The sequence below is a fragment of the Equus quagga genome, chromosome 9 (genome assembly GCF_021613505.1).
Source record: "Equus quagga isolate Etosha38 chromosome 9, UCLA_HA_Equagga_1.0, whole genome shotgun sequence".
NCBI lineage: Eukaryota > Metazoa > Chordata > Mammalia > Perissodactyla > Equidae > Equus > Equus quagga.
In genome coordinates, this window is record NC_060275.1 from 3082774 (window position 1) to 3106502 (window position 23729).

Consider the following 23729-nt stretch of genomic DNA (forward strand, 5'->3'; position numbering starts at 1 on the left):
AAGGATGACAAACTCACAGCCTGTGATCAGAATTCTAGAGATGATAAGCAAGAACACACTTGGTTTAAAAAAAAAAAAAAAGGATACAAACTCTGACTTTCAGAAAGTCAGTAGAGAAAAGTTTGCTGTCACTTCAACAGCACAAGACACACGCAGATGTCTCACTACCACAGACGATACTATAGCCTGAGAGTCCTAGCTTAGAACACAAAGTTCCCCTCAATTGAAAACAGAACAAACAAAAAGCCTCCCTTATTTCAAATTAATGAGAATTGAGTTCTATGATAGCTTTTTAGAGCCCCAAAATTAATCAAGCAAATTGATAAGGAAGAACAGAGTAAGATGAAGTAGATACAGCAAGACACCGAGAGCAAAAGTCCAGTGGAAACAATCACTGGTCAGAGTCCAGATTCTGGATCTGCCTTGATCCCTCAGGATGTAAGTGAGAGAGTTCTTAACCACTGGGGCCTTGGTTTACCCTTCAGGAACTGAGAAGGGTGTCAAAAGCTCCTCCAAGGTCCTGAATGGCCCATGCCCTCCTTGGATCTCCGCCAATCTTACGCTGTGCCGCCTTGCCTCAGCTCACAACCTTCTTCAGCTCAGCAAGGCAGCCCAGGCCACACACACTGTGCTGCTGCCTCAGGAGGAGCGCTCACACTGCCAGAGCTCCATTCTCGGCTCGGCCGGCCCTCTCCAGAGAAGCCACCCCCACTGGGACAAATTCCCCGAGACCTGCTCTCTCGGAACTGTTCTCTCTCCATTTTATGTGGTCACTATTGTAATTTTACATTGACTTACGGATTCTTCAGTAAATGTCTGCATTCTATAGCTTCTAGGATCCAACCATGTCTGCCTTGCTCAGTTTTACACTCCCAGATTTAGCAAAATTCCTACCACATAGTACATACTACAATCTTCTATTGAATAAATGATTTACTGGATAAGAAAGCATTTCAATCAAGCATGAAAAAAGTCTAGCTGTGGGTACAAAAATATCTAAAGATTATTAATTTTTTTCTCAAAAAATGATATACATAGGTGGAATATAAGAGGGCTAAGAAATTACTGAAATCTCTACAAGGTGAAGAAGACTGGATAAGCATGTCATCCGGAACAGTTAACAGTTACATATGAAGCTGTGATTTATTTTACTGGAGCTCATTTAGTTTTATTTTAATTGAGCTTATTTTTATTTTTTATAAAAGTCTATACTTCAAAACCTTAGAAATATGCCTTCTTTTAACTTTGTTATCCTACTGTCAGCTGGCCAGAAAATTCACACTGCAGGGCACAAAGTAATGAGCTGGAGAAACTTCCAGCATAGGTAATCAGGGGACAGCTTTGTAATGGAGTCATCAAAATGCTCCCCCGCATAAATACATAACGCCTTGTATAGTTGAATAAGATTATGTACTTTTTGTTTTTTTGAGGAAGATCAGCCCTGAGCTAACATGTGTGCCCATCTTCCTCTACTTTATATGTGGGACACCTACCACAGCATGGCTTGCCAAGCAGTGCCATGTCTGCACCCGGGATCCAAACCAGTAAACCCCGGGCCACTGAAGCAGAATGTGCGCACTTAACCACTGTGCGACCAGGCTGGCCCCAGATTATTTACTTTTATTCGTTGAAAGGTAGGATCATTAGTTAGCTGACAAACTCGAGAGAGAATTCTGTGTCCAAGAATTACACATAAGCCACCTCTCCTTATGACTTCTCTTGCACAGGATAGAACGTTTGTCATGCTAATGAGGGCTTGCTTCCTTCCAGTGACTGGAGCGCAGCCCTTTAGCTACGGCATCTTATGGTGTCTTCTGTGGCTAACTCAGTAGCTGCATACCTGAGGAGCTCAATGTTGCACTCTGAGAGAGAAGTTGATCATTGCTGATTGTTAAGGTGGCACCTGTAGACTGATTATTGATTGCAGGTGCTGACAATCTTATGCTTCCATTTAGTTCACTACTTCCATTAGAATTGTGTTGAATAAGATCTTGACCTAAATAGAAATTAATATTGTGATATCTGAAAGTAACATGGTAATTCACATTCTGGCAAATGTGTTAAACACATATTAACATCCTATTAAAAATGAAAGCTACTTCATTTTTAGTAATATTTACAGAAAAAAAATGAAAATAAGCCATGAAACACATTTCTGTAAGTGAGAGTATTTGTTCACACATTTTTAAGCTGTGAAGTATTTTTAAGTGCTTCTTGAGAGCTCTACTTTAACTCAGTACTTAGGCACTTAAAATTACACACCTTTTTAAATAAAACTTAAACTGAACCGAAAATATTTCCGAGAGTGGTGGACCACCAGGTGTGGATGAAAGGGACATCACAGGAGACGAGAACCCGCCATGCCTGGTCCCAACCGAGGTGGCCTGCTGAAGCGCAGATGCTGCGCTTTCCTGGAGGAGGGCTCGCTGCGTCACGCCCTCTGGACACTTAGATACACATTGAAACACGCCTGGGACATTTTCTCACCGAGAGACGCTGGCTTTTAGTTCAAAACCTGCTCACGCCAGCGTCACGGACTACTGTAATTATATAACATAATCAGACAGTATGGAAACAGATGAATATGAAAACCTGTTGATGTTTCCATGAAAACCAAACTGCTTTGGAAAGATTTGACAAGGACAGGTTACTTTTAAAGACTCTGCTGTCAAGTTAGGCATAACAAGACAACTATACAAAACTGGAGGGGAAAAGCATCAAAAGTCAAAAGGATGCTGCACTCTGCTTTTTAATTCCTGACATCCTCATGCCTCTCTAAACAAACAGAAATAGTAACTGAAGTTACGCACGGTGGGCGTGGACATGGGCAAAACAAAAAAACACACAACTCTTATCCGCAGAGCAGACCCCTGCTGAAAAGATCTGCGGATGAAGTTCGGGGTATTAGCTATCACTTTTTTTCTGTTTGACGTAGCTTTTTACTAATAACTGGACTGAGAACATCAGGTAAGAGGACTGTCACTGTTTATGTACACGTCACTTGGGGGGCTGAGAACTATCCTTGCCTTTTACTCATGTTTACCTTTCTCCCCCAAAGACTTATGAATTGCTAAAAGTCTGCAAAACTTAACTGAAGGGATATTTGCATTCTAGCATTCACAAGCATTTATAACTCTATGCATTAATGGAAAAGAGAACATCCTACAAAATAACCGAAAATTTCTATAGAATATCCAGATGCTTTTAATAAGGGATCATAAATTAAAAGTTTTTCCACTTTCAGGCTTTTCAGAATGGGATAAGGAAACGTTGACTTAGGAGTCACTATGGCCCATTCTCATTACGTGTAACGAAGCACAGAGAAAATAAGAAATTTTAAGCCCAAAGTTTGGGCAAACCTTATTTCATCGACTGATTTAAAGATCTCCCCTATGACAAACCTTTTAATCTAAATTTTTTAAAAAATTAGTTATCTTCACCTACTCTTTTGAATACACTAATAAGCAATAAAATAACGAAATCATCAATGACACAAAAACATAGGAGAAATAGAAGCACAATCCACAAACTGAATAACACATTGTCTGAACTCTAAGTGAGACTCTTCATAATTATGTGTGTTTTGTACAGGATTAGCACCATGCCTCATATATCAAAGGTTACTCAAAAAAAGTTAATTTGATCAACAAAATAGCTTTCTTAAAATAACTCTTCTATATTTCCAACCTTAAAATTCAGTTATATATAATGAAAGGAGGAAGGTTCCTGAATTATATAAAATTCAAAGTTAATTTTTGCCGTCTAATAGCATCTAAAAATCACTGCAAGTCATTCAAAAGCAAAGTTCTACCTAAGAATAGTTCCTCAAATTTCTCACATTTCCACCATCATTCCTAGTGTTTTAAGGGAAAATGTGGACGCTTCCACCATCACACTGTATCTCCAGGGAGGTTATTTTGACTCCCAGAAAAACGTTTTTCTTATTTTTAACAACAGCCTCATGAGGTTGTTATGAGGCTTAAATGAATTAATATTAAACGAATTAATAATATTTGTAAGTCACGAAAATAGTGCCTGGTGCATAATAAGGGTCATAAAAATTGTTGCTAATCTTAAAAATGACTTTTAGTTAACTTGAAGAGTTCATAGCGAAGAATCACGTTGGCAAAGCACACCTGTAAAATATGTTCCAGGGTAAGTCAGATCAAAAAACGCTGTGAGAGAGGCCGGCCTGGTGGCGCAGCAGTTAAGTTTGCACATTCCGCTTCGGCGGCCCGGGGTTTGCCGGTTCGGATGGCGGGTGCGGATATGGCACCGCTTGGCAAGCCATGCTGTGGTAGGTGTCCCACATAGAAAGCAGAGGAAGATGGCCACGGATATTAGCTCAGGGCCAGTCTTCCTCAGCAAAAAGAGGAGGATTGGCCGCAGATGTTAGCTCAGGGCTAATCTTCCTCAAAAAAAAAAAATGCTGTGAGCATTAATGATATATAAGAAGAACCTGATCGTGAATATCACAGCCCTGGAACAGGGAATGAGTCAGCTTGGTGAATTATGTGCAGGATTAATTTACCAATTTCAAGTGCCCCACACTGACAAAGGGTAGTTTCTACACTTTCACCTACTTTTCAGTGTTCTACTACATTTAATATTTTTCTATATAATCTGAGGAGAATTCTGAAAAGATCAGGAGAGCAGGTATCTACAACGTCCTACCATACAGGGTTTATACCAATTACATTCTTTCAGTCTAATGGAACATGAGTAAGAACTACGAAGCTATGGTTTTCTGCTCTTTGCTAAAAAAAAAAAAAGGTGACAAAAATAACTGACTCAAACTGGAAGTGACACAGGAAACTACCATTTTCAATTTCTGGTATTAGATTTGAATTGTAACATTATTTTCACGAAACTTGAATTTCTCACATAAATTACACACACTTATTGAGCACTGGCTTTATGCAAAGCTCAGTGTTACAGGAAAATAATACAAAGAAGATACACTTCAACTGCAGGTGAAAGGATGTTTAAAATTTTAAACGACTAACCAGAGATAGTCAGGGTGATTTCCTGCGGAGACCCCGAGGATGATGCGGCAGTGGGTCCAGCAGCCTGAGCCAAGACCTGGCTCAGACTTGAGTTGTTAATGGTCAGTGTGATCTCGTGGGGGCCACTGGAGGTGGACACCAGGCCTTGTGACGTCATCACTTGAGAGAGGTCTTGAGTCCCTGGTCATCATTACAAAACAAAACAAAACAAAACAAAGCTGGGCTTAAAAAATAATAATTTTCTCCTTTTTTATATTAAAAATATTTTAGTGAGATTTATTTCAAAAGGAGAAAGATTCAAAATAAAATATAAGCCATCTTTAATTCCTTCCTCTCAAAACATAAGAAAGCCTTATGATGGAACAGGAAGCCAACAGGACAAAAGTAATTATATGAATGTAGTGATCTATGCACATATATTGAATAAACATCATTTATCATAAGAAAAGCTTACTTTACCCATAGGACATTTGATTTATTTGGTGAGCTTTACAATGAGACAGAAATGGCAGCACAGTGTCCTAAAATCAAATATGTGACTACAAGCAAGAAGCTGAAATGCCAGCTGTCAAAATCGACAAAAGCGAATGGCTCCTACCACTGCTGCTAGTGGTCAACACGGAATCCTGCTCAGACAGTGGGCCTATGGTCAAATTGGCAGATGTCACCGTGGGCTGTAAGGACAGGCCTGAGATGGGCTGGATGACCACACTGGCTGGGACCGTACTGTCTGGCGTCTGAAGAGAACTGCTTTGTGCGGCCAAGCCAGGCTCCCCTGTCAGCTGCTGAGCAAGCAAATTGCTCTGCTGTAGCGTTTGCTGCAAGATGCTTGGGTCGATCTGAAAAGCAACATAGACATTTGTAATGAAAATTTCACACTTACGTGTGATTTAGACCACGTTAAAGCACAGAAAACCACGGCAGGTATCATACCTGTAATGTGATGTTATTAATGCTAGAGGCATCAATTCCAGAAATTTGAACATTTGACCCAACCAAGTTAGCAGCCAGCTGTAACTGGATGCCTTCCAGGGTGGCCAGGCTTCCGTCGGTCAAAGACACTGTCCAGTCACCACCTGCTGCAGAGAAAGGAACAGGAGTGACCGTGTAGCAATGTGATCTAATCAACAAGCACTGACGCTTACTCCACACCACACACACACATTACCTAACTTATCATCAGAAAACAAACCCTGTGAAATAGATAATCATATCATCCATTTTAAATGTAACAGGAAACTAGGCTCAAAGAGACGACACTGATCAAACCAAGATTTAACAAAACAACTAGTGACTGTCTTTTATTAGGCTTTAATCACACCATAGGACACATACACAGAAAGAAAGCCACAGAAGATGCTAATAGCTATTAACATTTGCTATATTTATCTGTAAGTACATAAAAAACCCAAGTGGCTAAAATTTAATACTTCTCAAGCACTGCACCACCCCAACGGCCACTGAGTAACTCCAGTTTATTAAAAACAATGTTAATGAGTAGTTAGAAATCACACGTCTCATTATCAAATTTGTGAGAATGCTAGAAACAAACAAGTTTAAACCCAGTAAAAATAAAAAGCTAAACACAGTACTAAAGTATTAAAAAGGAGATGTGATGGAAGAAAGAATGGGAAATGGGAGGGTAACTGGCTAAAGATGAAATTTCCAGCTGCCACATTCGGGAAATTTCAAGGAAGGGCAGTGTTCTGTTGCTGACAGTAACGTTTCTTCATTACTGGCAGCAAGAAAAGTGACATCTGTTAGTGCACTTACTGTGCCACCCCCTGTTCACCAGACTCGGTACTTACCTGACATAGAGGCCGGAAGGACAGCCTGGCCCACCAGTCCTTGTTGAAGCAAGTTCTGATCAAACTGTCCTGCGAGAACAGAGTTGTTCATGATAAACACATTAGGGTCAGAGGAGGACGGATTGAGGAGGTTGACGGGCTGCAGCCCTTCTGATGAACTTCGGGTCACAGGTTTCCTGGCTTTCTTTGGGTCTGGTTTATAGTGAAACTGCATGTGAGTCTTCCTTCGCCCAGATGTCCGGAAACGTAATTCACAATGGGGACATTTGAAAGGCTTTGCTCCCGTATGCAAACGCATGTGGACTTTCAGACTTCCCTTTGTAGAAAAGGCGTTGCTGCAGACATGACAACTGAAGAGTTTCTGACCTGTGAAAAGGACAGCCAAGAGTCAACAGGAGCCGACCACTGCATTACATTCACATGCACCCAGTCAAACAGCCAGTGTGGGTGTGAATGTGCTGAATCCACGCACCCCAGTGCTGCAAAGAGTCCCTTTCTCCCATAGGAAGTCACGGATATGAGAGAGAGATGCTGTAGAAACTTAAAAGTAAGTTAAGTACATTGTTCACAATTTGAATGTAGTATCTTCACAACACTTTGATGTTACAGTGTCTCTAACCCACTGCATCACGAACCCTGTGGGAAGTTAAGGTTACGGTGCTTTAGCTCAGCTAGGCATCACTGTGGCTCTGACTTTACAAAGGCCATGTTAGCGACTCATCACTTTATTTTCTTTTCCACAAAGGAAACAGCAAGACACCAGCACTGGTATAATCCACCTTGGAGAAGGAGCTCTGGGCTCGCAGAGCCACACATCTAGCATCATGCGCCCTGCTCCTGGGACACTAGTTCTTTTAACAGGTACAGAGCTAACAAAGGCCAAGAAGGCAGGCCTGAGTGCCCTGCCACGAGCACCGACCCTGCTCTGGAGAGGCTCTGGGAGGAAAAAAACGTCCTGGTTTTCTGTTTCCCTCTCCTGTTCCAGGAAACCAATACTGATTTATACCAGAGACAGGCACCTGGGACTCACTCCAGGATTCGTGAGGTCTCTTATCCTAACACTGCTCAGGGACCTCAGAAATCACCTGATGACGTCAGAATGAAGAATGAGACCATAAAACGTATTTTTCACAGACTTTTCTTTCTATTCCTTAAGTATGGGAGCTGACACTGAAACCCAGTGTGCACGAGTCATCACGGACATCGCCAGGACCTGCCATGTGAGAGTCAGCACACTCAACCCAGGGACGCAAAGACAGGTGAGCTGGTCCCTCCTGATCCTCAGCAGTTCACAGTCTACACAAGAGGGACAAACACACGGAAGCTAATGAAACAATGGAAACACCGCCCAGAGAAGAGGCATACTGAATGAGTTTGTGTATCTTTTTATTTAATTCCAAATACTAGAATTCCAAATATCAGAAAAGAATCATAAATGTGTGAAATTCCATTTACATACTCTTGGTTAATTCTGCTCATAATCAAAAATTAAGAATATGAATGAGTCTGATAATCATAATCCTACAAATTGTAACAACAACTCTAACATTCTCTGAGAGTTACTGTGCACCGTCTTCCTAAGCCCCGTTTTCCACACGAGGAACCGGGGGCTCAGAGCAATGGCTTACAGGTGGAGTACAGAGTCCAGCCCACCAGAGGGCAGAGTCTGCCCTCTTAACCACTCGGACACACAGCGCAGAGTCAGGAAGCAAAGGCTTCATATACCTGGACTAGGACAATTCACCTTCAGCTCCTCAAATGAGATGAAGAAAAGAAAACGGCCATGGAAATTGTATATCAATTTTTTTCCTTTATAAGATTTTTCCCCCCACATAAAAAGAATTGTTATCTGACAACTGTAATCAGATTTGCTAAGTGCCCAGTTTTTACAAAACCTCAACAAACTGAATCTCTTTGGCCTCAATGAGACTGAGAGGTAATCTTTTTAACAAAGGTAGTTAAGTCTCACTGAGCATACAAGGTGACATAACTCGACATTTGAGATCTAGCTCCTTTTCCTTAGTGTTATAAAGATCATTTCCCCCATGACAGGGATCAAAAGTCTTCTACATCCATTTCTTCACGGTTCCTGATTTTTAAGCTTCTATAATTTTGACACTATTTATATGTGCAAAACATATAGGTGCAAACAAATACAAAAAGCGATGGTGAGGCATCTCCCAGTGACACAGGTCTCCGTTCTCACCTGTGTGAGTCTTCACGTGGCAGTCGAGAGTAGATTTAACAGTAAAACTCTTCCCACATTCATCACATTTATATGGCTTTTCTCCAGTATGGATTCGAACGTGTCTAAACAGAAAGCATTTACAATTAAGTGTTTTTCTTTTTAATTCTAGACACATTTACAAAAAACTTCATGATTTTAAATTTATAACTATCCATATAAATACAAATGATGTTACTACGTACTGAATAAATCTGACCAAATAAAACTTTAAAGCTTCACTCTTTACAAAAAAGACCATAAAACAAATCCAAAAGACAACAAAAATTCTGCAAGACCAATGAAAACAGGGCTAACTTTCTTAAAAACCACAGAGTTCTTACAAATCAGCCATAAGACAAGAAACATCACAGCAGAAAAATGGGCAGTGCACAGGCAGCTCAGAGAAGGAGAAACGCACACAGCCAAACACCACATGAAAAAGTGTTCACCCGTACTCAGGATGTAACAAGAGCAAATTAAAATGACCAGGCGCTGTCCTCCCCGACAGCCTGATGACGGCCCGCTGCTGGCTGGTGGTCTGGGAACAGGCACTCAGACTGACGGACTTAAACAGCACAGCCCACCTGGAGGCCAACGGGTGTTGTCTGTCAGCACTGACCCCTGACGCTCACCCAGATGCACCAAAGAGCACACCACTGTGGTGGTGACTGGTAACTAAACACTGAAAACTAAATGTTCATAGAGGGGTCTGCTAAAATAAATTCTGGTATGCCCATGCAGCAGAACACCGCGTCACCATTTAAAAGAATGAAATAGGTTTGCAGATGCTGATAAAGACAGACATCCAGTACTCAATGATATGTAAAAATTAAACAAAAAACAAAATTTCAGAACTTAATGTTTATATATGCGTGGGCATGTCTGAAAAATGCACATAAGGAACTGACAATAGTGGTGATCCCTGGGAGCAGGAACATTTGTCACTCAACAGCCTCCTGTGCTGGTTTTCTTTTGTTTTGCTTTACCATGATTTTTGCCCAGTATGTAACAGGGGAGGCTGAACCCTAAATGATTTTTAAATGAAAAATAGAACAGGGAGAAGATAAATCAGCTGTCAGGCTGTACCGCACTTCTTGTTTTTTGGTATAAGTGCCGCCTCTCCTTTTCATTTTGCGATGCAGGCTTCATTAGCACACTGATGGTGTTGTGGCTTCTTGCCTCCTTCATCTCCTGTCCTTACTGGCTGCTCGTCAGCACCACCCACACGCCCACAGCCTTGCAGTCCTCTAAAGCGGTGTGTGGATCCCCACAGGGCTGTCTCCAACACCTCCACACGGGTGCCCCTGCCTGGCACACATTCTCATCCACGGTTCCCATGTCTGCCTCCCGCCGGTGACCCCAACTCTCCCGACCAGCTGGCTCATTAGTTCCTGGTGGCCACCCGATCGCTTGCCAGGCTGGACTCCCACCTATGAAGCACCCAAGCTCTTTCATCATAACTCCCTGACCCTCTCCTTGGTCTAACGTTCTCCTGTCTCATCGCCCACGTCAGATCACTCTGTTGACCTGTGAGACCCTTCCTCCCAGCCTACAGAGAGAGCGCGGTGACACCTTGGGGCCCATGCCATCAAGCCCCATCTGGGCTTCCTCTAACCGCACTCACCCACCTCACGACCCCTCTCACTACGGGGGTAGAAAGAGAACGCCCGCAGCCCCTTCTGCACTCACTAGATGAGCACTCCCAACCTAGCAGCTACTCAACGACAAGCCACTCTTCCCACGTTGCCTCCACCTCACGTGGAGCGCTCTGTGGAGTACAGAGGCACCGTCCGGCTTCCGGAAGCAGCCTGCTCTATTATTGTCCATCTTAACATCCTGACACTTCTTCCTTCTACGTCCCCTATACCTTTCGCCCATTAGTTCTATCTCTGAAAGGAAAAAATAGGTGTCCCCTGATTGAATATAGCAACTCTTCAGATATATTAAGAGAATGTTATACTTGCGTCTTCTTTTCCTGTCTGAAGGTCCCTGGAGCCCTTCTCTCATTTGCCGTGTCCTGGCTCCTATCTGCACATCTGCTTGGCTGGATCTCCTGTCAATCACTGCTATCCGGCCTGCCTGCCTTCATCGCACCTTCTTGGAGACCTCTCCTCTTACTCTCTAACTTGCTACGTGCTGTGCCCTCGCTCCTTATGCAGACCAGCACGCTGTAGGATAGGACGACATCCCTAAAAGTTTGGCACCATGTCTTTCTCAATGAATAATTAATCTTCGATTTTTTTTTAATACTACCACAATTATACAGAAATAAGCACAAGCAATCCACGGAGAAAACAAATTTGTATTTAACATTCTGAATGAGATTAAAAGGAAGCCTCAGAAGTTATACTGGCTTAAAACCACAACTCAGGAAAGTAAGCAGCCACGTCAGTGGCACCAAGTGTGGAAACTGACCGGCTCCCTGCACGAGATGGCCCGAGGAGCGCACAGAGCACTGTTCCAGGCCCCTGGCCTTACCTTACTAAGTCGCTGGGCTTTTTAAAACTCTTGGGACAGTAGGAGCAGCAGTTGGCGTACTTGGGCTCGGCCTCGAGCTCCGCCTGCCTGTCCTTCATCTCGCTGATGCGGTCCTTCTCCGCAGCCGACTGCACGAGCACCTGCTCGGAGACAGTAGCGCTTTCCTGAGGCCGAATTTTAGCTAACTGTGCCGTCTCCTCCTCTGTGAAAGTGATGACCTCGGGACGAGCCTTCCTAGACACACTCCTTTCAGAACTGTCTTCCTCTTCTTCCATACACATATCTAAACGAAATATAGGAAAAAGGATCAAATCCTAACAAAAAAAACTACGTTTTCACAGAACAAGTAAATTAAAACTAAACCAGTTTGTAAGGTTAAAAATTAATGACTCAAGAAAGCTCTATTTGAGATGATAAAGAGCTTTTTACCACCACCGTTCTATCGAGAAGCTAGGCAGGATCCCCAGAAGGAAAACAGCACAGTGACGAGCATGCTGCAGGAAAGCAAACACCGACATTAGAGATGCTAAGACTAAAGACCGACTTCTAGCCTTTGCTGTCAGCCCGGCAGTGGGCTGTGAAACTCAGTGTCCACACAAGTCACTGGGACTCATAAACATGGATGTTTTGTTCATTAATATGGGCAAAAGAGGAATCATCATCAGATAAATAAAATCAACAGCCCAAAAAGAGACCAAATTGACAAATTAGCAAATAGCCCCCAATTAAAGAGATTTAATGAAAGAAAAAAATTTTTTAAATATGTATGTTTAGATATTCTCTCATTGAAATATAAAGATATATTTACATTGACAAAAAACAAGAATAAGTGGCTATTAAAATCTACCACAGAGAGAAAAAAGTTTGTCTGGGAGCAGGTCATTATTGCACAGATGGCTAAAAAAATCTTTTTTATTTTTTGTTTTTCTCCTCAAAGCCCCCCAATACATAGTTGTGTATTTTCAGTTGTGGGTCCTTCTAGTTGTGGCATGTGGGATGCCGCCTCAGCATGGCTTGATGAGCGGTGCCATGTCCACACCCAGGATCCGAACCAGTCAAACCCTAGGCCGCCGAAGCAGAGGGCGAGAACTTAACCACTCGGCCATGGGGCTGGCCCCTAAAAAAATTTTTAAAAACTGAACAGAAACACAAAATAGCAAAATGGACAGTGGCTAAAACCAAATTAGTGAATTATAAAACTAACTGGATGATTCTCTGAGAATAAAGGGAAAAAAGATGAGTGAGAGGGCAGGGAGGGAGGGAAAGAGAGAAAGAGAGGGCTGAGAAGGGAGGTGAGAGAAGGTGAACCATGGAGGATACAGTCATTTAGTAAGATTCCAGAAAAAGAAAAGAAAATGAACTAAAATTCCACATTACGACAGTAAATTCTGGAAAGATTTGGGGGCAGCCGGTTATAGATGGTGGCCTCACCAGCAATGATATAGAAACATGGAGATAATTACGGTAAAAATTTTAAGGTAACCAAGAACACAATCAATATAGCAAAAGTCATCAAAAGAAGAAAAAGTAGTAAAATGTGGCCCAGTAAGGAGAAGACATAAAATAACGTGGCAGTGTTAGCCCAAATAGGTCTACTTGTCACAATAAATGTGAAGGAATTAAATCTCTATTACAAGACTCTAGACTTGGGTAAAAGGAAACAATTTTAACAAGTGACTTTTCATCTATAGACAAGAGTTCATATGAAGTTTTTTCCCCTCGAGGATCCAAAATAAGAAAACACCAAAGTACATAAAGGTGTATCTAAATACATACACAGCAGTGTGGTGAAGCTGTAACAAGAGCCCCAAATCCATCCTCACGGCACTGATTTAAGGGCATCAGATACCCTACTAACTGATGGGAAGGAGCACACGATCAGACCTGGAGATTAGTTAACACCCTCCAAACTACAGGGTTCTAGAAGTAATACTGGGATGTCCTATATTTTTTAATTCATTGTAAGGAAAAGAGTTATTTTCTTTTTATACTTTACTAAATCACGACAATGAGATTGAAAAATGTGAGCTATTTCACTAAGTATAACAGGTCAGAAACATCAATAATCTGAATTATCTACTGAAGAAAAAGCAGCTGCCTCGCTGTGGAGAAGTCAGAGTTTTTGTTATCTGAAGGCAGGTTAGGCACACTTTAAAGACTTCTTCCCCAAAATATAAGAGAAGGCTACACTGCTGTCATTTGGCACAGCACACTGGGGACAACTGTGACCTTGAGGTCAGGTGAACACAGAGCAGATGCAGGAACAGCAAACGGGGAGAGAAGCCAATGTATCGTCACCATATCTGACCACCGTGAGGACATCAACTGAACGATCACACCCGTTCATCACATTCACTCCACAGAAAACTGAGCACCAGTGCTGTGGGATGCACAGTGCCATTCACAGCACAGACAGCAGTCCAGGCCCCACGACATTCACACGAGCACAACCCACACTGTGTACAGAATGACACCGGTGAAAAAAATTAAAATGCTGTGTACTGGCATCACGTGTCAAAATATACAATGTGCACATTCTTAACACTGTAATTTCACTTGCAGGATTCGCTAAAAAGAAATCACCTGCTAAATACAAAATGTATAAGCACAAAATAATACTCTTGGGATTACTATATTTATTTGGTATAAGACTTGGGCAAATCAGCTTGTCTAATGTTTCATTAGCTGTACAGTGTTTTATGTCAATTAAATGAGATAATGTAAGTGGTAAGCACGGGTTTGTCAAGGGTTAAAGTACTCCATAAATGCTGGCTATTCCTATTATAGTGAAAGACTGGCTAACAGCTACATGTCCATCGGTAGGAAATTATGTAATAAAGTACAATGGAGTGCCATGCAGTCGTTCGAACTGATGTACATCTGTGTTTAACAACATCAAATACCTCTGTGATAAACCTCAGTGGAGGGAAAATTAAGTGGACTATAACACCATAGACAGCATGATTTCCTATCTGTCACGAAAGTAAGATCTCTCCCCACACGTACGTACATGCGTGGCAGGAAGCCTGCATGGTTCCAGTGGGTGATTTTCTGGTGTGTGGCGATTACTGAGATTACAAGTTCTCCTCTTTGCATCCCTCTCCGTTTTTTTTTCCCAAAGAGCAGGTATTGCTTTCATAATCAGAAAACAATTAATTTCAAAGGTGATTTGTATATTAACTTATCTCCAAGTTAGCATCTGGTTAATAGACCTTGAGCCAACAAACGAACAGTACCTCCTCCTTCTGCCTCTGCAGTCGCTGACCCGGCGGAGGAGACCGTCTGGTGCCTCTTCATGTGCTTTTTACAGTGAACCGTGGTCCGGAAGCCCTGCTCACAAAACGGACACTTGTAAGGCTTCATGCTCATGTGTGTGGCCATGTGCCTAGTGAGGCTGCCGTTGGTCGTGAAGGACGCGTTGCAGATGCTGCAGCTGAAGGCCTTCACTCCTGTCACAGAGGAACAAGGTAGAAAACCACATTTCATTACCTTAAAATTGTTAAGTAGCCAAGAGCAAACACAGATATGCTCAATAGGCCATGAAATCAAAGACCCTTTATTTGCTGTGGTCTCCTGTCTGCAGGAGCTGAGTTATTTTCGGATGGAACTGACACACCGTGTCCCACTACATTTGCTAGTGAAACTATGGCCTCCAAAGCATCTCCCTAAACTAAGGTCAAGTTCCCTCTGCCCCATCGCCATTCACATTTAAACTGGCGACAGGTTTGTGGATTCTACCCCAGAAATTTTTCTTCAAATCCATGTTTTTTCATCATTCCCACAGCAAATGACTTAGATTAGACCCTAATGAACAGCCTACAGTGTCTCTATACAGCTTACTTTCAAGTAACATCTGAGCAGAAGGGCTCTGTCCTCTGGACTAACAACACAGAGGCAAGCTAGGAAGGGTCCCTGTCTTTCTTCACGGAGTGGCCACCATGACTTTCCGAACTGCAAAGCTGACCAGGCTCTGCTCCTTGTGAGGGCTGTCCTGGCTTCCCTCGGCTGGAAGTAACGCGATTCCTGCACAGGACCTTCAAAGTGCCACGTGGCGTGCTCTCAGCCCATCTTGCCAGCGCCCATCAAGACCACTCCCCAACCAACTTACAGACTGACCTTTCCTTGTGTTGTTTGTATGTTTTTAAGCAGTACCCCTTTATTTTCAAATAAAACCTTATATAGAATATATGTTGATATTAAACAGAAGTATTATTAATATATTACATAAACACATTGAATGTATTAAACAGGTAAGTAATATATGTAAAATATATTTAATTGCGAAATCCTGTATCTGATAAAGAATATATTTAAAAACTCTTCTACAACCCAATAATAAGAATACAAATACTATAATTTATGAATAGTATAGGATTAGAAGAGACATTTCTCAATAAGCACACAAAAAGATGTTCATCATTATTAGCCATTAGAGAAATGCAAATCAAAACCACGATTAGATACCACTTCACATTCATAAGGATTGACATAACAAAGAAGACGGACAAGAAGTATTGACAAGAATATGAAGACAGGATGCTCCTACATCACTGGGGGACAAGTAAAATGGTGCAGCCACTTTGGAAAACAGTTGGGTAAACTCAAAGCTTTGAAAAGTTATCATATGACCAAGCAATTCCACTCCTAAACAAAGAAATGAAAACATACATCTACACAAAAACTTACATACAAATGTTCAGAGCAGGATTATTCCTAACAGCTAAAAAATGGAAACAACTCAAATGTCCAACGACTGATGAACGGATAAATAAAATGTGGTCTATCCACACAGTGGAATGTTATTTGGCTATAAAAAGGAATGCAGTACTGATACATGCTACAACATGGATGAAGCTTGAACATATGCTGAGTGGAAGATGCCAGCAACAACAGGCCATATGTCGTATGATTCCATTTATACGAAATTATCTAGAATAGGCAAATCCAGAGACAGAAGGTAGATCAGTGGTTGTCCGGGGCTGGGGGCATTGAGGTGAAAGGGGGAGTGACTGCTAATAGATACACATTTCTTTTGGGTGTGATGAAAATATTCTAGAATTAGATAGTGGTGATGGCTGCACAACTCCCTGAACATACTGAAAACCACATCATCTCCAGGGCAAGGCAGACAATGACCTGTGTGTGTCTTCTCGTGGGACTTGAGGACCCCGGAGGAGACGAAGCCGCGCCCACAGAGCTTGCACTTGTAGGGCTTCTCCCCAGTGTGCGACCGCACGTGCTGCTTCAAGTGGCTGGACTTCTTAAAGCCTTTGTTGCAATAGTCACATCTGTAAACACAACACACAGAGCACAGACCACAGTAACTCACAAAGTGACTAAAATGTTACAGCTGAGAATGGAAGAAAAGCTAACAATCTTCACCAACAATCATTACACAATCAGGCATAATCGTCATAGAAACTAGGCATGCTCTCCAATATTTAAAAAATTATAAAATATTAGAAATAATAATTTGTTAGGTCAAATTCTGCTCAGAGTATTTGTAGTCTTAAACATTTTATTATTTCAAAATTGGTAAATCCTACAGTAATTCCCCAGGAGACGCAATATTTGATTAATTAGGAACCCTTTCTTTAAACATAACAGGAAGGAATTTATGACACGCTATTTTCTTTAAGTCTTAAGATGCTGTGAAATCTTCCATTGTTTTAGGGTCAGAATCACTCCTGAGCCCAGACACTTGGAAATGCCAACTCATATGTACTTTTGGTTTATAAAATACTTTACAAAACAGATTTTACTCGAGCTATTTTGAATAATATACAAATATGCAATATTATTGTCCCCTCAGTTATTATGGAATATATTAAAATTACTTCATGGATGCAAATAATTATAAATCTCAAAATTTCTATTTACATATTATTAAAAACTAAAAAGAGATTTAGAAAGTTAATTCCACTATACTTCCCTATTTTCTCCATTTCCAAGTTTTAATCTGTGCTAGGAAGTTAGTGGCATTCCAAACCATAGAGTCTCTAAGACCAGGCACCGTATAGACGCAACTAACACTCGTCTAAGGTCCAGACTAAACTAAAGGCTGCTAAATGTAAGGACGTTTGCAAATCTCACTCTAATATGAAGTGTGGTTTAGTGAGGTTATCTATTAAAAATAGAAAGCAAGCAAACAGTATTCATCAGCTGACTTTAGAAAGATAATTCTGCAAATGAGATCAGGATTGATTCTTATCTACAAGTCAGCGGAAGAAAATGATCTATTGCCAGAACTGAGTACCACTAAACCATTTGATATCTACTGAGAAAGGTTCTCTAGGAAGGAGCAAACTTTTCACAATAGTCACATCTATTAATTAAAACCAACCACCACCAACAGAACGACATTGGTAGAATTGTGGGGAAAGAACCACCCTTTGGAGACTGGTCTGAAAGCAGGAGCTTCACCACCGGGCCCAGCCAACCTCCCGGCCTCAGCCACAGCCACTTTCCCACCTCAAGGACCACACTGTGTCCACAGAGAGATGGGACCCTTCTCTGCCTGTGAGACACCGCTTCCTCTCTCCCCATGGACGACACCTGCCTGCTCTGCCAACCACTTTTATTCCTCCAAAGTGTCCAAGAGCGACCTAAATTATAGGAGCTAACACTTAGGGCTGGCTCACTGTAGGACAACGATCAGGCCACGGAGTATGCACAGCATCTCAATCACTCCTCATCACAACTTCAGAAGTGCATTCCTCAGAAGACATTAGGTCACGCGTTGAGCTCCCAGAGACAGGATCCACAGAAAAAGCTCATCTGGAGCGAGCCTTTTTCCAGGAATCACACCTCCAGGGGGCTTTACTCTTCGCTACTTTCGTCATCCTCATAAGACAAAAAAAATAAGATAAAAAAATTATAGGCTAGGGGTTCCATGTTTCTTAAGGTCCTGGCGGAGGATCCCTGAGCTCCTTGAGACTCCAGTGAAAGCTACATATCCTCTCCTTAAAGAACTATCCGTGCACATCAACTCTCTCTCATGGCTAGTGCAATCTCACCTTGCTCACCCTAAGTGGAGGGGCCAAGGGTGAATCTTTGAGCCCCTTCTCTTTTTTATGGGCAAACACTCCCATGGCTTTAAATATTAGTCTACATACTGGTAACTTCCAAATGTGTACTTCCCGCCTGGACCTCTCCCCTTAATGCCAATCTGGCATAACGAACCGCCTATGTGCTGTTTCTTCTCGAATTCTTCTTGAATATCAATCCCGATGACACAAAGCCAAGTCTTGGTCTTGATATGAAAAACTGCTCCCCGGAGGGTCTTCTCTTTCCCAGGGATAGTAATTTCATCCTTCTAGTGCTCAGGTCAAAATCCTAGTAGGCATCTTTAACTCCTCTCTTTCTCTCACATCTTTACCTATAATAAATCCCGTAGGTTCTGCCTTCTAAATAGACCCAGAACTTACACTACTTCTTACCACAGCAACAACCGTCTCTTCTGGCAGCTCCACATGGCCCTTAGCAGCCTGTTCCTGCTTTATTTCTCCAGGGCCCACAACAACAAGGATCTACTGTGCAGTTTGTTTATTTATTTTATTATCTTTTCCCACTAGAATGTAAACTCCATGAGGACTGAGCGCTTCTCTTCTGTTTTGCTCACTAATGTAGCCCTAGCGCTCGACACATAACAGGGTCTTAATAAATGCTGAATGAAAGAATAAATGAATGATGCAAGGCTAGATGTCCAGCAAGGCCCAGGCACATGTCACCAAGGAATCATAGGAAGACACTATTAATCTCCCTTAAAAACACCAATGCAAAATCCCAAATTAAACACTAGCAAAAAAATACTTGTGAATAAATGAAAGTGTGAATAAAATATCAGAAGAGTCACAGAAATCCTGAAGCCCATCTATGTACATCCCCTAAAAATCCACGGACCCCCAAATTAAGAGCCACTGCTCTAATATATTTTGGAATTTGCAAATTCATGAAGATCTCAGGATAATACACTTCTGAAGATACAGAATCTAAATATAAGAATACTGGTTCAAGGTACTTAAGATCTTGTATGAGAAACAAATCTTATGAAAACAAAATAAAGGAATTACTTAGCCTCTCAAAAGTTATGTACTCAGGGCCAGCCCTGTGGCCGAGTGGTTCTGAGCTTCAGAATCCTGGGCGCAGACCTACACGAGTCATCAACCACGCCATGGAGGCGTCCCAGATACAAAATAGAGGAAGACTGGCACAGATGTTAGCTCAGGGCTAATCCTCCTCAAGGAAAAAAAGAGGAAGGTCAGCAATGGATATTAGCTCAGAGAGAATCTTCCTCACCAAAAAAAAAAATTATGTGCTTAGTAATGTTAGCAAAACTTATCCATATCAAGAATCTTAATCTCAGACCACTCATTTGAGGTAAGGTAGCTCTTAATTTTTTAAGAGTATCTATCAAGTAATGAGGTACATTTTTTACTAAATGACTCTGGAAAAAATGATTAGAGTTTAAAAAGTATTTTAAGCAAATAATAAAATTATTAAAATATTATAAAGCCAAGACTATTTCTATAAAAACAATACTCCTTTGACTTTTTTTATTACATACACACTCATATTCAACTGCATGAGAACACACTTTATTCACTGTACATGTCGATGTCCCAGCAGGAGCTGGGGCTGGTCTTTGTTTTCTCACCAGTACATTCTAAGCAGCCAGAACAGTACAGGGCACTGAAGGTGCTCAGGACATACTGTTGAATGAATGTACAGATGAAGTATGAAAGGGATAAATTAATTTAAAAAGCTGTTTTTGCAATCACGTTGTGCCCTAGCACATATGAAGGGCCCTGGACAAAAAGGTGCACTAATAATTTAAGTCATCTCTGAAAACATAACAATGGCTTATGGTGGGCACAGGAAGCTAGAGCAGAGTCGTTTAAATGTACCGGCCAAAGAAAGGCTGCTGCATCCAAATCTCGGCCTGTCACTTAAGAGCTGTGGAAATTTTAGCAAGTTCATCTCTTTTGTCTCAGATCCTTTAGTTATTAAAAGGGGGTGATAACGGAACCTATTTCATAGAGTTTTTGAGAAAGTTGAACTGCAAAGCCCTTGGAATGGTGAAGACACGAGCTTGGCAGGCCGTGGTTATAAGCCAGCAGTAGGTGAAGCGTCTGTGCCACTCTCTACCTGTAAGAGCGCCGGCTCTGGTCCTCACTGTCCTCTAGGAACTGGGGACGCTGAGTCTGCAGGTCCAGGTCCTCTTGGGATGACTCTTGAATCAAACGAGTCGTCTAAAATGTAACAGAAGTATAAAGCAGGCTACTTGACTATGAATGAATACAAACAACTCAAGAACAACCAGGGATAAGAACATTCATAAATGCAGACTTAAAAGGAGAAAGCCCAAGCAGTTCATTGCAATCATTTGGACCAGACTAATAACAAAAATCATTTACACCAATTTTATTAAATAAAAAGTTTTCTATTAACTGCCTTTAATAAAGCTTGAGCATGAAACTGATCTTCCCACATTTTTTTACATATCTTAGTAAGAGATTACTCTTTCATGCGCTCTACTCTTACTGAAATGGAATAATCGTCCTACTTTCTGAAAATATTGAGTCTCTTTTCTTGTCACAAAACCACAGGGGGAGAAAGCGAGCCTGTTCTCCATCCCCAGGAGCAGTAGTACGACCACAGAGAGCAGTCCCATTGCCCTCTACCTTCCTGACACAGGTGTTGAGACCAAGGCTCCCACAGCAAGAACTGAGCACAGATCCGGTCAATGATTTCTGACCCCTCCAGAAAACACCCTGCTCAATGGACAGAGGGGAAGCTGACCTTCAGGCCGTATGGAACAGGCACAGGACAGACCATCAACGGTGGAGGACCTGCCTGTGTGTGGCCGCTTGCTCGCCTGGTTGCGGTGACCAGATCCGATGAGCCCTACTCCGCTACAGTGAACTGGCTCTGCAGTTTTATTCAGGGGGCTCTGGAGGGGAGGGTCAGCTACTCAGCAGCATGTTCTCCACTACCTAGATTCAGCATCTGCTGGCAATTATGTAGTTTCTGAGCCAGGAAAAAATGCTCTGAAGTGTTCTCTGGAGAGTCCAGGCTGACCACTTGGGAAAGCTACCAAGAGTGGCTTTTAAAGAAAGAAAACAATTGATTGGCCAATCATTTTCATCACTTTTAAAAAATCTCCAGGGGCCAGCCCTGTGGTCTAGTGGTTAAGCCCGGCATGCTCCACTTCAGCAGCCCGGTTCTGATCCGGGTGTGGGCCTACATCACTGGTTGGCAGCCATGCTGTGGAGGCAACCCACATACAAAACAGAAGACTGGCACAGATGTTAGCTCAGGGACAATCTTCCTCAAGCAAAAAGAGGAAGACTGGCAAGAGATGTCAGCTCAGGGCAAATCTTCCTGAGCAAAAAAAAATTTCCAAAAATGGAAAAACCAAAAAGCAACCAAAACCTTAAATGTACCCAGCTTGACTAAGAGACAAAAATTTTAAATGATGCATTTAAATATTTATTTTTGGTATGTCAGCATTCATTATATTTTTGTTCTAACACATTTCTTTTAGGATTCCACAAATAAAAATGTTTAGGTTTTGTCACTAAACCAACATAATATCCATCAGATGTTATTACACAACACTGTACTGACTTTCCTGTCTTTTAGCCAAAAAAGTAAAGCCACATCATGAGAATGAAATCTTTAAGTAAAATTAAAATGTTTTAAGGGAAAAGAAAACCCTATATGCTAAACATCTAAGTTTTCACAGGTGGTGCAATAATCTTAAAGTTATAAGAAGTTAGTATGCCCTCTTAAGCAAATTTTAAACAATCACAGTGAAGAATAAAACAGATTCTACTAAACAATGACACGTGCTCCCTCTGTAAATACTCACCACGTTCATCGCGTCAGAGTTGGGAACCTGAAGTAAGTTCTGCTGGTGGAAACTTGTGGAGAGGGCCTGAGACTCTAGTGTACTGGAATCTTGTAACTGCTGGACAGGTGGAAACTGAGTCTGCTGATTGTACGTATCAGTCACTGTAAAACCTGAAATGAATTATGAAATATGAGTCCTATAAAAATATTAAAGTTACATAAAAAAAGGCAAAAAAAGTTGGTTTATAAATAAAAATGTTTAAAGGACCATATCTACTTTGTGAATTAGAATCAGGATTAATTTTTATCAGGGGCTTTCAAATTATTTGCTAACTGGGGGAAGACTGCACTGAGCCAATATCCTTACAGTGTGGGCTTACAGGCTAGCCATAAACACTCAGTTACCCCTAAGTCCCAATTTCTACTCAATCATCTTTTCTTGGCTAGAAACTGAGTGTAGAATGATTGTTAAAGTCACTTTCTAGAAAAGATGAGCAGACCACAAAATAGTATACATACACACACACACAAAATCCATGCAAAACATTATTTGGTTTGAAACCATAAATTTCAGACGGGCCTTAAAAAAGACACCTAAGGCTGTTGTAAAATTCAACCCAACCCAGGTACAGCTCATTGGAAACCCCACACGAGACCCAGCACCGACCCTGGGACAAGCCAGCTGGTTCGAAGGACTGCTGCGGAGGAGCGTGCTCTTCAAACTGGTCCATGTGCCCTGGCAGAGTGTGGGGCGGAGCCACGAACCTATCTGAAGACAAGAACGCAAAAAGAAGGGGGAATTCACAACTCTGCAAGTTATTTCAGATCTCCCAATCTGTCCAAAAGGATACTTCAGTGAGTTTTCAAAAATCAGCCCCTTATTTTTGAAAAGAGAGTAGGAAGGCAATTTATATAGATATGAGATATGGTTAAGGCACTATCTTTGTACTTCCAGTATATCTCTTCACAGTTTATCCTAAAACTTAGACATTCTTCTATAAAGTAACATTCTAAATGCAATTACGTGTAACAACTATTTAAAACCTTTTGGATGCACATTGTTCCAGGCAACACAGAGGATAAAAAGTACAAAATCCTGCTCATAGACTAAATACATTTTGGGACATCCTTAAAAAAGAAAGTAAATTGGCCAGCAAATTGTTAGCGGGCCTAAATGAGACAAGAAACGTCTGCCAGATCTATATCCACGACAGCCATCCCCCCTTATCCGCAGTTTTGCTTTCCACAGTTTGAGTTACCCATAGTCAACCAGTCGCCCGTGGTCTGAAAATATTTAATGGAAAATTCCAGAAATAAACAATTTGTAAGTTTTCAATTGCATGCTGTTCTGAGCAG

General features: G+C 41.6%; 1 protein-coding gene across 9 annotated transcripts in view; it reads right to left on the minus strand.

The window, feature by feature from the left end:
- Positions 1 to 23729, minus strand: part of ZNF236 (zinc finger protein 236) — a 114627-nt gene that overhangs the window by 21072 nt on the left and 69826 nt on the right. For 7 of the 9 annotated variants that reach the window (XR_006890085.1, XR_006890090.1, XR_006890086.1 and 4 more), the window contains 12 exons: positions 23041 to 23142; positions 22393 to 22544; positions 20667 to 20770; positions 16656 to 16807; positions 14756 to 14968; positions 11520 to 11802; positions 9021 to 9124; positions 6815 to 7180; positions 5940 to 6085; positions 5605 to 5845; positions 5007 to 5186; positions 1841 to 1996 (listed from right to left, as the gene is read on the minus strand). Coding sequence is in view for 2 of the 9 variants with exons in the window: in XM_046671364.1 (XP_046527320.1) it covers positions 1841 to 1996; positions 5007 to 5186; positions 5605 to 5845; positions 5940 to 6085; positions 6815 to 7180; positions 9021 to 9124; positions 11520 to 11802; positions 14756 to 14968; positions 16656 to 16807; positions 20667 to 20770; positions 22393 to 22544; positions 23041 to 23142 (2199 nt within the window). In the remaining 7 variants the exon portion in view is untranslated. The remainder of the gene's footprint in view (positions 1 to 1840; positions 1997 to 5006; positions 5187 to 5604; positions 5846 to 5939; positions 6086 to 6814; positions 7181 to 9020; positions 9125 to 11519; positions 11803 to 14755; positions 14969 to 16655; positions 16808 to 20666; positions 20771 to 22392; positions 22545 to 23040; positions 23143 to 23729) is intronic. The other 2 variants (XR_006890089.1, XR_006890091.1) reach the window with 2 other exon arrangements.